Here is a 12,645-nt window from a genome sequence, read left to right as displayed (position 1 = left end):
GGTTTCGGTGAAACCCACAAGCACGGGTATGGTGCTGACAAACCTAGAAACATAATCAGGGCGAACCGGGATTCCAGCCCACAATCATAGGTTTCTGGCGTGCCCAAGAACGCAACTCTGCACAGCGAATCACGGTGCCTTAGACGACTTGGCCACCGGTGCCCCTGCTCCTTATCTGTAGCATGAGTTAGGCCTGGTGCTTAAACAGCAGCAAGTCCCCCTTATGTACCAGCTACGGAAATCCTCCCTGTTCGGACTCACCTTGACCGCTGGGAGCAGAGTAACCTTCTGAACCTCACAGGCGTAGTCGGACAGCAGGTACACGGCCACCTTGCTGAACTCGACCTTGACCGGCTGCAGCAGGCTCAGCAGTCTGCAACAACATTGTACACGTGTAGGATTACATTGTCACACTTACTACACTGTTGTAGGATTACACTGTCACACTTACTACACTGTTGTAGGATTACACTGTCACACTTACTACACTGTTGTAGGATTACACTGTCACACTTACTACACTGTTGTAGGATTACACTGTCACACTTACTACACTGTTGTAGGATTACATTGTCACACTTACTACACTGTTGTAGGATTACACTGTCACACTTACTAAACTGTTGTAGGATTACACTGTCACACCTACTACACTGTTGTAGGATTACACTGTCACACTTACTACACTGTTGTAGGATTACATTGTCACACTTACTACACTGTTGTAGGATTACACTGTCACACTTACTACACTGTTGTAGGATTACATTGTCACACTTACTACACTGTTGTAGGATTACACTGTCACACTTACTAAACTGTTGTAGGATTACACTGTCACACCTACTACACTGTTGTAGGATTACATTGTCACACTTACTACACTGTTGTAGGATTACACTGTCACACTTACTACACTGTTGTAGGATTACACTGTCACACTTACTACACTGTTGTAGGATTACACTGTCACACTTACTACACTGGATTACATTGTCACACTTAGAGTGAGTGAGTGAGTTGGGTTTAACGCCACTTTTAACAGTATTCCAGTTATATCACGGTGTGTCAGCTTAATGTTGGAGGAAAATCCGAAGTGATGCAGGTCTCGGACGTTTACCACTTCGGTGAAACCCACGAGCATGGTTATGGTGCTGACAAACCTAGAAACATAATCGGGGTGAACCGGGATTCGAACCCACAATCACAGGTGTCTGGTGTGTCAAGGAGACGCAACTCTGCACAGCGAATCGCGGTGCCTTAGACGACTGGGCTACCCGTGCCCCCTGTCACACTTAGAGTGTAATTATAATTATATTGACACACTTGTTTGTTTGTATCTTTGTTGTTTAACGCCTTACTCAGCAATATTCCAGCTATGTGACAGTGGTCTGTAAGTAATCAAGGCTGGACCAGACAATAACATACATCCCTGACCACCCGATCCCATTAGTCGCCCTCCATGGCAACCAATAGTGTAGATCGATGCTCATGATGTCAATCACTGGATTGTCTGGTCCAGACTCGATTATTTACAGACCGCCGTCATATAGCTGGAATAGTGCTGAGTGCGTCGTTAAACAACAAACAAAACAAAACTAATAACAGTGTCACATACTTAGATTATGGAAGACTTGTCCCTCCTACAATGACATTGGTACAGACATCTATGACTCCAGCATCACCATCAACCACATCATGATACAACTACAGACCTAATAGCAACACTTTACCTGGTCAGTTGGTTAGCACAGTGGACCATGCCATCCACGAACTGAGGATCTGGAGCTAGCCTGTCCTGGCAGCCATGTTGTATGACAGACACCAGCAGATGTGGACTGGTTAAGGAAATACTTGGCAGGATGCACGTGACAAATGTTGAATACAGAATTGGGATACAGATACAGATACAGATACAGAGACAGACAGACAGACAGACAGAGCCACAGACAGACTGACGGACAGACAGGCAGGCAGACACAGACAGACAGACAGACAGGCAGGCAGACACAGACAGACAGACACAGAGCCACACACGGACAGACAGGCAAGCAAGCAAGCAGGCAGACAGACACAGGCAGACACAGACAGAGCCACACACGGACAGACAGGCAAGCAAGCAAGCAGGCAGACAGACAGACACAGGCAGACACAGGCAGACACAGACAGAGCCACACACGGACAGACAGGCAAGCAAGCAAGCAGGCAGACAGACAGACACAGGCAGACACAGACAGAGCCACACACGGACAGACAGGCAAGCAGGCAAGCAGGCAGACAGACAGACACAGGCAGACACAGACAGAGCCACACACGGACAGACAGGCAAGCAGGCAAGCAGGCAGACAGACAGACACAGGCAGACACAGACAGAGCCACACATGGACAGACAGACAGACAGACAGACAGACAGACAGACAGACAGACAGCCAGCCAGCCAGACAGACAGACAGACAGAGGCAGATAGAGGCAGGCACATAGACAGACAGACAGACAGACAGACAAACAGACAGATAGAGGCAGGCACATAGACAGACAGACAGACAGACAGACAGACAGAGGCAGGCACAGACAGACAGACAGACAGACAGACAGACAGATAGAGGCAGGCACATAGACAGACAGACAGACAGACAGATAGAGGCAGGCACATAGACAGACAGACAGACAGACAGATAGAGGCAGGCACATAGACAGACAGACAGACAGACAGACACATAAATGGAAGATCAGTTCAGAAATTCTTTGCTAAAAAAATATAAACGGAAGATCACTTCAGGTATGCCACTTCGTGTGCAGGTCGTTCAAAGACGCAGATGTGTACAGATTTACTGGTGGTTTGTCGTTTAAAGAGGCAGATGTGTAAAGATTTACTGGTGGGTTGTTGTTTAAAGAGCGGATGTGTACAGATTTACTGGTGGGTTGTTGTTTAAAGAGGCAGATGTGTAAAGATTTACTGGTGGGTTGTCGTTTAAAGAGGCAGATGTGTAAAGATTTACTGGTGGGTTGTTGTTTAAAGAGGCAGATGTGTACAGATTTACTGGTTGGTTGTTGTTTAAAGAGGCAGATGTGTACAGATTTACTGGTGGGTTGTTGTTTAAAGAGGCAGATGTGTACAGATTTACTGGTGGGTTGTTGTTTAAAGAGGCAGATGTGTACAGATTTACTGGTTGGTTGTCGTTCAAAGACGCAGATGTGTACAGATTTACTGGTGGGTTGTCGTTTAAAGAGGCAGATGTGTACAGATTTACTGGTGGGTTGTTGTTTAAAGAGGCAGATGTGTACAGATTTACTGGTGGGTTGTTGTTTAAAGAGGCAGATGTGTACAGATTTACTGGTGGGTTGTTGTTCAAAGAGGCAGATGTGTACAGATTTACTGGTGGGTTGTTGTTTAAAGAGGCAGATGTGTACAGATTTACTGGTGGGTTGTTGTTTAAAGAGGCAGATGTGTACAGATTTACTGGTGGGTTGTTGTTCAAAGAGGCAGATGTGTACAAATTTACTGGTGGGTTGTTGTTTAAAGAGGCAGATGTGTACAGATTTACTGGTGGGTTGTTGTTTAAAGAGGCAGATGTGTACAGATTTACTGGTGGGTTGTTGTTTAAAGAGGCAGATGTGTACAGATTTACTGGGTTGTTGTTTAAAGAGGCAGATGTGTACAGATTTACTGGTGGGTTGTTGTTTAAAGAGGCAGATGTGTACAGATTTACTGGTTGGTTGTTGTTTAAAGAGGCAGATGTGTACAGATTTACTGGTGGGTTGTTGTTTAAAGAGGCAGATGTGTACAGATTTACTGGTGGGTTGTTGTTTAAAGAGGCAGATGTGTACAGATTTACTGGTTGGTTGTCGTTCAAAGACGCAGATGTGTACAGATTTACTGGTGGGTTGTCGTTTAAAGAGGCAGATGTGTACAGATTTACTGGTGGGTTGTTGTTTAAAGAGGCAGATGTGTACAGATTTACTGGTGGGTTGTTGTTTAAAGAGGCAGATGTGTACAGATTTACTGGTGGGTTGTTGTTCAAAGAGGCAGATGTGTACAGATTTACTGGTGGGTTGTTGTTTAAAGAGGCAGATGTGTACAGATTTACTGGTGGGTTGTTGTTTAAAGAGGCAGATGTGTACAGATTTACTGGTGGGTTGTTGTTCAAAGAGGCAGATGTGTACAAATTTACTGGTGGGTTGTTGTTTAAAGAGGCAGATGTGTACAGATTTACTGGTTGGTTGTTTAAAGAGGCAGATGTGTACAGATTTACTGGTGGGTTGTTGTTTAAAGAGGCAGATGTGTACAGATTTACTGGTGGGTTGTTGTTTAAAGAGGCAGATGTGTACAGATTTACTGGTGGGTTGTTGTTTAAAGAGGCAGATGTGTACAGATTTACTGGTGGGTTGTCGTTTAAAGAGGCAGATGTGTACAGATTTACTGGTGGGTTGTTTAAAGAGGCAGATGTGTACAGATTTACTGGTGGGTTGTTTAAAGAGGCAGATGTGTACAGATTTACTGGTGGGTTGTTGTTTAAAGAGGCAGATGTGTACAGATTTACTGGTGGGTTGTTGTTTAAAGAGGCAGATGTGTACAGATTTACTGGTTGGTTGTTGTTTAAAGAGGCAGATGTGTACAGATTTACTGGTGGGTTGTTGTTTAAAGAGGCAGATGTGTACAGATTTACTGGTGGGTTGTTTAAAGAGGCAGATGTGTACAGATTTACTGGTGGGTTGTTTAAAGAGGCAGATGTGTACAGATTTACTGGTGGGTTGTTGTTTAAAGAGGCAGATGTGTACAGATTTACTGGTGGGTTGTTGTTTAAAGAGGCAGATGTGTACAGATTTACTGGTGGGTTGTTGTTTAAAGAGGCAGATGTGTACAGATTTACTGGTGGGTTGTTGTTTAAAGAGGCAGATGTGTACAGATTTACTGGTGGGTTGTTGTTTAAAGAGGCAGATGTGTACAGATTTACTGGTGGGTCATTTAAAGAGGCTGATGTGTACAGATTTACTGGTGGGTTGTTGTTGAAAGAGGCAGATGTGTACAGATTTACTGGTGGGTTGTCGTTTAAAGAGGCTGATGTGTACAGATTTACTGGGGGGTTGTTGTTTAAAGAGGCAGATGTGTACAGATTTACTGGTGGGTTGTTGTTTAAAGAGGCAGATGTGTACAGATTTACTGGTGGGTTGTTGTTTAAAGAGGCAGATGTGTACAGATTTACTGGTGGGTTGTTGTTTAAAGAGGCAGATGTGTACAGATTTACTGGTGGGTTGTTGTTTAAAGAGGCAGATGTGTACAGATTTACTGGTGGGTTGTTGTTTCACCTTGCAGCATTAAAGCCTCAGTGTACTGTTGTCGTACAGTCTCCCATCAGACTCATTAGATCAATGCCCTCACTGACATCAGGACCAAGTCTTACATCACGTGGGAGGTGTCAAGCATGTTCATTATGCCTCAGACCGAAGCATTCGCTCAGTCATGGTCATGGTCATGGTCATGGTCTTGGTCATGGTCTTGGTCATGGTCTAGGTCACGGTCTAGGTCACGGTCATGGTCTTGGTCTTGGTCATGGTCTTGGTCAAGGTCACGGTCAAGGTCACGGTCTTGGTCAAGGTCACGGTCTTGGCCTTGGTCTTGGTCACGGTCTTGGTCATGATAAAACATTAGAAACCCTCTAAAATCAGCCTTTTGACACATTTAAATAATTACCAATGATTTAGTATTGTCATAAGTCCCAAACATGCAATTGTTGAAATGAACAAAGTCTAGTCTTTGAAAGGCATTTAGAAGTGAAACACATAAGGAAGAGAATTTATGGATGTCAACTTCTTTATTATGAGGAACACGTTTCAGAGTATATACTTACTCCTTCATCAGGTGAATGAATAAGTATATACTCCGAAACGTTGTGTTCCTCATAATAAAGAAGCTGACATCCATAAATTCTCTTCCTTATGAACAAAGTCTACTTCTCATTCATATGAACATATCTGATAACTTTCAAAGCAATTTCTAAAAGCATTGTTCAATTCTTAAAATATAAACATCTTGTAGTCCACAAAGGGCCGTTATTCTGCCGTATCATCTGCCTTAAACTGTAATCGCAAGCTCATAGAAGGGTGAAGACATGAAGCAAATACAATAAATTTCTTTCTGCAAGTGATCTACTATTGTAAACTGAGTGAGTGAGCTAGTGATGGAGTGAGTGAGTGAGTTTGGTTTTACGCCGCTTTTAATAATATTCCAGCAACATCACGGCAGGGGACACCAGAAATGGGTTTCACACATTGTATCCATGTTGGGAATTGAACCTGGGTTTTAGGCGTGACGTGCGAACGCTTTAACCACTAGGCTACCCGACCGCCCCTTGTGTGGACATCATGAGCATGGATCTGTGCAATCAGGATGCGATGACATGCATTAACGAAGACAGCAAACCTGACCACCCCATCCAGTTACCCAGTTATGACAAGCATAGTCGCCTCATACAGCAAGCATGGGTTGCTGAACACCTATTAAACCCCGGATCTTCACATCAGAGGTTCAAACTGTTACAGAGTTGAGTCCAGTGGACGATGTTGTGAAGGATATGTCTGATGTTGGCGACGTAGCTGGGGATGACGGACAGGACAGCGTTAGGGTGGTGTATGATGAGTGCACTCAACACTTCCTGTACAGCAGTGCATGCTGGGATGTAGGAGCTGTAGGTGCTGCCCTCTAGTGGTACGACACGACAACCATGGAGACAGAGAACGGAGGTCTGGCGGGGTACCAATGTCTGAAGGTACAAAAAACAGAAACTTGGTTACACTAAAAACTCCATTAATAAGGAGTGAGCGAGTTAAAAGTAATATCAGAAATATCTCAGCTGTATGAACCTCACATAAATTCCACACATTTGTTGCAAAGAAAATTAGGTGGTTTTTTTTGCATCTGTATGAAGGCCAGTGCTTTCACTAAGGCTCTAAGTCTTGGTTCTCAGGCACTGCCCACATCATCATAAGGTCTGCCGCGCGTTTCGTTTTTATTTCAATTTTCAATTTTTTTTAACAAAATCCTAATACTGTATGAAGATATAACATAACAAAATCCTAATACTTAAAACAAGGCAATCCAATACAGCACGCAGTTACCTCCCTTTACATTCACTCTGCTTTACTGGGCATCTTGTGTTATGGTCACGGCGGCAATAGGAGTTTGTATGCTTGTTTATGTAGGGAGGCCCTTTCCCAGGTTGATGGTACCCACTGTTTAATCGGTCACATACTAGTTTGGACAAGCAAAACTCAGAAATATATCTGTGAGTGTGTAATGAGTGTCTCTCCCATCAGCCTCATTAGATCAGATCCTCCACTGTGGAGTCAGGGAAACCAGTTCACATCACTTGGGAGACAAGTAGCTATCATCATCAGGAAATGCTCTCTCTCATTACCATATTTTTCTTCTTTTTTCGCCTAAGGTTTGAAAATTCTGGTAATAATTATATTATTACTGTATGTTGAAACACATGCTGAATTTAATGCTAAAAACATATTTACAGCTTTTCCATTTTATACCAGATATTGACAAACACAAACTGATGATGTCTTTAAAACTGAACCAATAGATATTGGGTCCCATTGGGGACGATGGCGGTGCAATACGAAGTGATGTTAGTGACCAAATATGCAGACAGGACGTCATTAACCTACCGTGAGTATGAAACCAGAAAGGGCATTCCCAACAGGGTTATCAGCTAAACATATTCAGGGGAATATTTATGGCTTACGCTGTTAATTAAAGTGGGTTTTAAAGCATTCTTAGGACTATCTCCCATCAGCCTCATTAGATCAGATCCTCCACTGTGGAGTCAGGGTAAATAGTTCACATCACCTGGGAGACAAGGACTAGCAGATTTCTTCCTTGACCATTCAGTGAATGTCTTATCTATAGTCTGGAAGGTAATCAAGTGTTGTTTGTTCAATTTATTAACCTACACTGTATGAAGATATGCCATTATTAACCTACACTGTATAAAGATATGACATTATTAACCTACACTGTAGGAAGAGGTGAAGTGAGGTGAGGTGAAATGGGGTTTAACGTTGCGTCCAAGATTATTGCACTTATATAGCGATGTGCATGTACGTGTGTGTGTTTGTGTGGCTGCTTGTACTAGTCCGGACTGATGTCGATTTATAGTGCTAGCTCACTGAGATACCATGCTGCAGTTTAACATGAATACCCCACTCAGACACAGTATACTGACTCCGAGCCGACCAGTCCTTGTTTTAGCCCCTTAATGCCGAGAGCCAGACAGGGTAACAACAAGTACCATCTTTTAACGTCTTTTGGTATGACGCGGCCGGGGATCGAACCCCGGACCTTCCGTTCTCCGGGCGGACGCTCTACCACTAGACCACGGAGGCGGTCCACTGTATGAAGATACGCAATTATTAACCTACACTGTATGAAGGTATAACATTATTAACCTACACTGTATGAAGGTATAACATTATTAACCTACACTGTATGAAGGTATAACATTATTAACCTACACTGTATGAAGGTATAACATTATTAACCTACACTGTATGAAGGTATAACATTATTAACCTACATGTATGAAGGAATAACATTATTAACCTACACTGTATGAAGGAATAACATTATTAACCTACACTGTATGAAGGAATAACATTATTAACCTACACTGTATGAAGGTATAACATTATTAACCTACATGTATGAAGGTAACTGGTATGAAACCAGAAAAGGCATTCCCAGCAGGGTTATCAGCTAAACATATTCAGAGGAATATTTATGGCTTACATTGTTAATTAAAGTGGGTTTTAAAACATTCTTCAGACTATCTCCCATCAGCCTCATTAGATCAGATCCTCCACTGCGGAGTCAGGGTAAATAGTTCACATCACCTGGGAGACAGGGACTAGCAGATTTCTTGTATGATCGAGTGAGTTGGTTTTATGCCCCTTTTAGCAATATTCCAGCAATATCACAGTGGGGGACACCAGCAATGGGCTTCACACATTGTACCCATGTCGGGAATAGACCCGGGTCTTCGACGTGACAAGCGAATGCTTTAACCACTAGGCTACCCGACCGCCCCGAAGTACATAACTAGACATATCAGTTCAGAATTGTTGATCATGTACATTCTGTCTATATTAAGCTAAAATAAATAATAGTCTTGGTTCTCAGGCACCGCCCTCATTATCCTAAAGTGTGCCGCATGTTTCATTTTTATTTCCATTTAAAAAAAATAATTAAATAAGTATTTTACTCATCAAGAAATACATTTATGTAGGGAGGCCCTTTCCCTGGTTGATTGTAAACAACTGTTTATTTGGTTACATACTAGTTTGAAGAAGCTATAAAAAAAACACTGCCTGCCTTCACTATTATCAAAAGCCATTGCCTGAGAACCAATTCTTTTATTATAGGGGGATAAAACGTAACTAACAGTGCATGCGATGTCATGAGTGAGTGAATACGGTTTCACGCCGCTTTTAGCAATATTCCAGCAATATCACAGCACAAATGCATGTGGGGAAATCAAACCCTGGCCTTTAACATGATGAGCAACTACTTTACCCACTGGCCTACCCCACTGGCCTACCCCACCGCCCCCGATGTCATGATGTCACATGACACCAGTGTGAAATAAACATATTGCCAGGCTACCGTCAGTCCTCACAGACTTTAGAGTGAGTGAGTGAGTTGGGCTTATCGCCGCTTTTAACAGTATTCCAGTTATATCATGGCGTGTCAGCTTAATGTGGGAGAAAAGCCTGAAGTGATGCAGGTCTCAGACGTTTACCACTTCGGTGAAACCCACGGGCACGGGTATGGTGCTGACAAATCTAGAAACATAATCGGGGCAAAGCAGGATTCGAACCCACAATCATAGGTTTCTGGCGTGCCCAAGGGACGCAACTCTGCACAGCGAATTGCGGCGCCTTAGACGACTGGGCCACCTGTGCCCCAAACAGACTTTAGAAGCTGCAGGCCACGACTAAACTCTTTAGGCCCTCGTTTAAAAAAACCCTGCAGCTTCTTGTGACAAATAAATCGATATGCAAATTTACTGCAGGCCATAAGGACCACTACAAATGTGAAATAAGGGCCCGACATGAGATCTACCTGCCGCGGGCCTATGGGGCGGTGTTTATTTCGAACACTGCATGACTGGGGAATGTACACTTATTGTTGGCACACGTGCATACACACAGGAGAATGTCTCTCACGATAATCATAACATAACAGGCATGAATGGTGTGGTATGAATAGTAGTCGACTAAATTGTACAAACAATTATCGATAATTAACGATTATCGATATGATATTGTTGTCAATGATAATAACTGACATTAACTAATGTGATGAAACAAAGTTTAGATTGACCGAAACAGACTTGTTACTGTTAAATTACATCAGTTGTCAAAGACGGAAAGCAACTATTTTTGTTATATCTCAAGTGTCCACAAAGTAATCACTGCATAAATGTGTCACTACTCACCAGTGTGAAGTATGTTGATTTCTTTTAAGTGTATTTGCTTAAAGTTACTTCTTTGATATTTATCGTTAATTGATCAATATTTATATCGATAGCCAGACGTACTAAGTTACCTTCTACATAATGATGCTAACTACAATAAATAAACAAGAGTTTGCCACAAAACGTGGCTATATCCACTGCCCCTGTTGCAGAATTTATGACATAAATAAATCTAAACAAACCCTAACCTTTTTTAACCGAGGTGGAACTTGTCATGGAAATTGTAAAAAAAAGATGAGTTTGGAACCTAAGTCGATCTTGTTGCCATGGAAACGTAAAAAATAAAAAATTCTAAAATTTCTCAATAGCAAAAGGGACCAGTTCAGCATGTACCTGACAGACCTGCAAAGTTTGATGAAAAAATATTGGACGGTTTATGAGTTATGCTCCGGAAACGAAACGGGATGGATGGATGGACGGACTGACTTCGTTGGGCGGGGGATAATAATTGAGTCTGGACCAGACAATACAGTGATTGACATCATGAACATCGATCCACGCAATTGAGATCGATGACATGCATCATACTGAAAGCATGGGTTGCTGAAAACCTATTCTAAACATTCTTCAGACTATCTCCCATCAGCCTCATTAGATCAGAGCCTCCATTGTGGAGTCAGGCTAAGGAGTTCACATCACCTGGGAGACAGGTAGGTTATAGATATTTTACAGACCACATACATGGCTATGTATGTAGTACCTAATGCTAACAGCAGCCACATTATTCCACTGAATCTATGGAGGATCTCTTGGTTAGAAAATGTCTTCACTCTCATTTCCAAAGGTGCAAGATCTGATTTGCAGTGGAAATATTTCATATTTATTCATTTTCTCTGCTCTTGCCTGAGGATTATTTCAATATTCTGTTTTATAATATAACTGCAAGCTTAATATAAAACTCAGTAAGCCTTCTTGTAATATTAATGATGCCAGCTATAAATAGTCCACTGTATATATTTAACTGATAACCCAGTTGGGAGTGCCCTTTCTGGTTTCACGCCAGTTATCGTCATACAGTGTAGGTCAATAGTGTCAGTTATCACCAGAAACTGGCTTCCATGGGAGATATCTCTTTGGTGACATCAAGCGATATCTACGTTGTAGTTATTGCTGCAACGAAATTGTATCACAGTGCTTTGCAGACCATTGTGACGTCATTGTTACCATGACATCACAATCAAATGACATCACTAATGGCTCTGCTACTGATGCTGTTAGCAGTACTTTTTACGCTTAAGACACTGCTTATTACTGTCTACAAACTAAAAAAGTTGGAAGAATGATGTTGGATGACAAATAAAATCTCACCGAAGTGTCTTTTGTTAACAAATATATCAACACTCGTTGATAAAAGTGGAAAAACTCCTTGGCAAGCACTCAGAGCTTTTCTACTTTTATCAACTCATGTTGATATATTTGATATACCAACTGAGATACCATGTTGCAGTTTAACATGAATACCCCACTCAGACACAGTATACTGACTCCGAGCCGACCAGTCCTTGTTTTAGCCCCTTAATGCCGAACGCCAGGCAGGGTATCAACAAGTACCATCTTTAAATGTCTTTTCGTATGACGTGGCTGGGAATTGAATCCCAGACCTCCTGCTCACCAGGCAGACGCTCTACCACTAGACCACGGAGGCGGTCTCCAGGCAGACACTCTACTACAAGACCACGGAGGCGGTCTCCAGGCAGACGCTCTACCACTAGACCACAGAGGTGGTCTCCGGGCAGACACTCTACTACAAGACCACGTAGGCGGTAGATTCCATTTGGAACTGCATCAACTGATTTCATGAACTCACATATCCATAGTTCAACATGGCCGTCTGTGAGCGGAGTATCGGCAGAGCCTGGCGTAGGGCGGAGTCGACGGGCAGACCGTGGAGCTGTTCTAGGCTGCTCTGATAGTTCATCAGTATCTACAACACAGGTGGTGGTATGTGGTGAGTCACGACATGAAAGTAGGTCCACATTAATGATAGAGAACACTGAAAAAATAAATCTGATGGAGCTTATTTCTAACACAGGAACATTACTCACAAGGGAAGAACAATCGTCAGTACTAACTTTCCGATATTTTCACATATAGTGAGTGAGTT

At 42.6% G+C, this 12,645-nt stretch overlaps 1 protein-coding gene across 1 annotated transcript in view; it reads right to left on the bottom strand.

Annotated features, from left to right (window-relative positions):
- The window catches only part of LOC124148391, a 31,597-nt gene that overhangs the window by 2,554 nt on the left and 16,398 nt on the right, over positions 1–12,645 (bottom strand). The window contains exons 12-15 of the mRNA XM_048398074.1: positions 12,349–12,465; positions 6,575–6,761; positions 1,734–1,833; positions 262–373 (exon numbers count right to left, since the gene is read on the bottom strand). Coding sequence (XP_048254031.1) covers positions 262–373; positions 1,734–1,833; positions 6,575–6,761; positions 12,349–12,465 — 516 coding nt within the window. The remainder of the gene's footprint in view (positions 1–261; positions 374–1,733; positions 1,834–6,574; positions 6,762–12,348; positions 12,466–12,645) is intronic.

This window comes from Haliotis rufescens, unplaced genomic scaffold (assembly GCF_023055435.1).
Source record: "Haliotis rufescens isolate VD_foot unplaced genomic scaffold, xgHalRufe1.0.p SCAF_18, whole genome shotgun sequence".
In the NCBI taxonomy this organism is placed as follows: domain Eukaryota; kingdom Metazoa; phylum Mollusca; class Gastropoda; order Lepetellida; family Haliotidae; genus Haliotis; species Haliotis rufescens.
The sequence above is the reverse complement of the archived record's forward strand: the minus strand, read 5'-3'. Positions and strand labels throughout refer to the sequence as shown.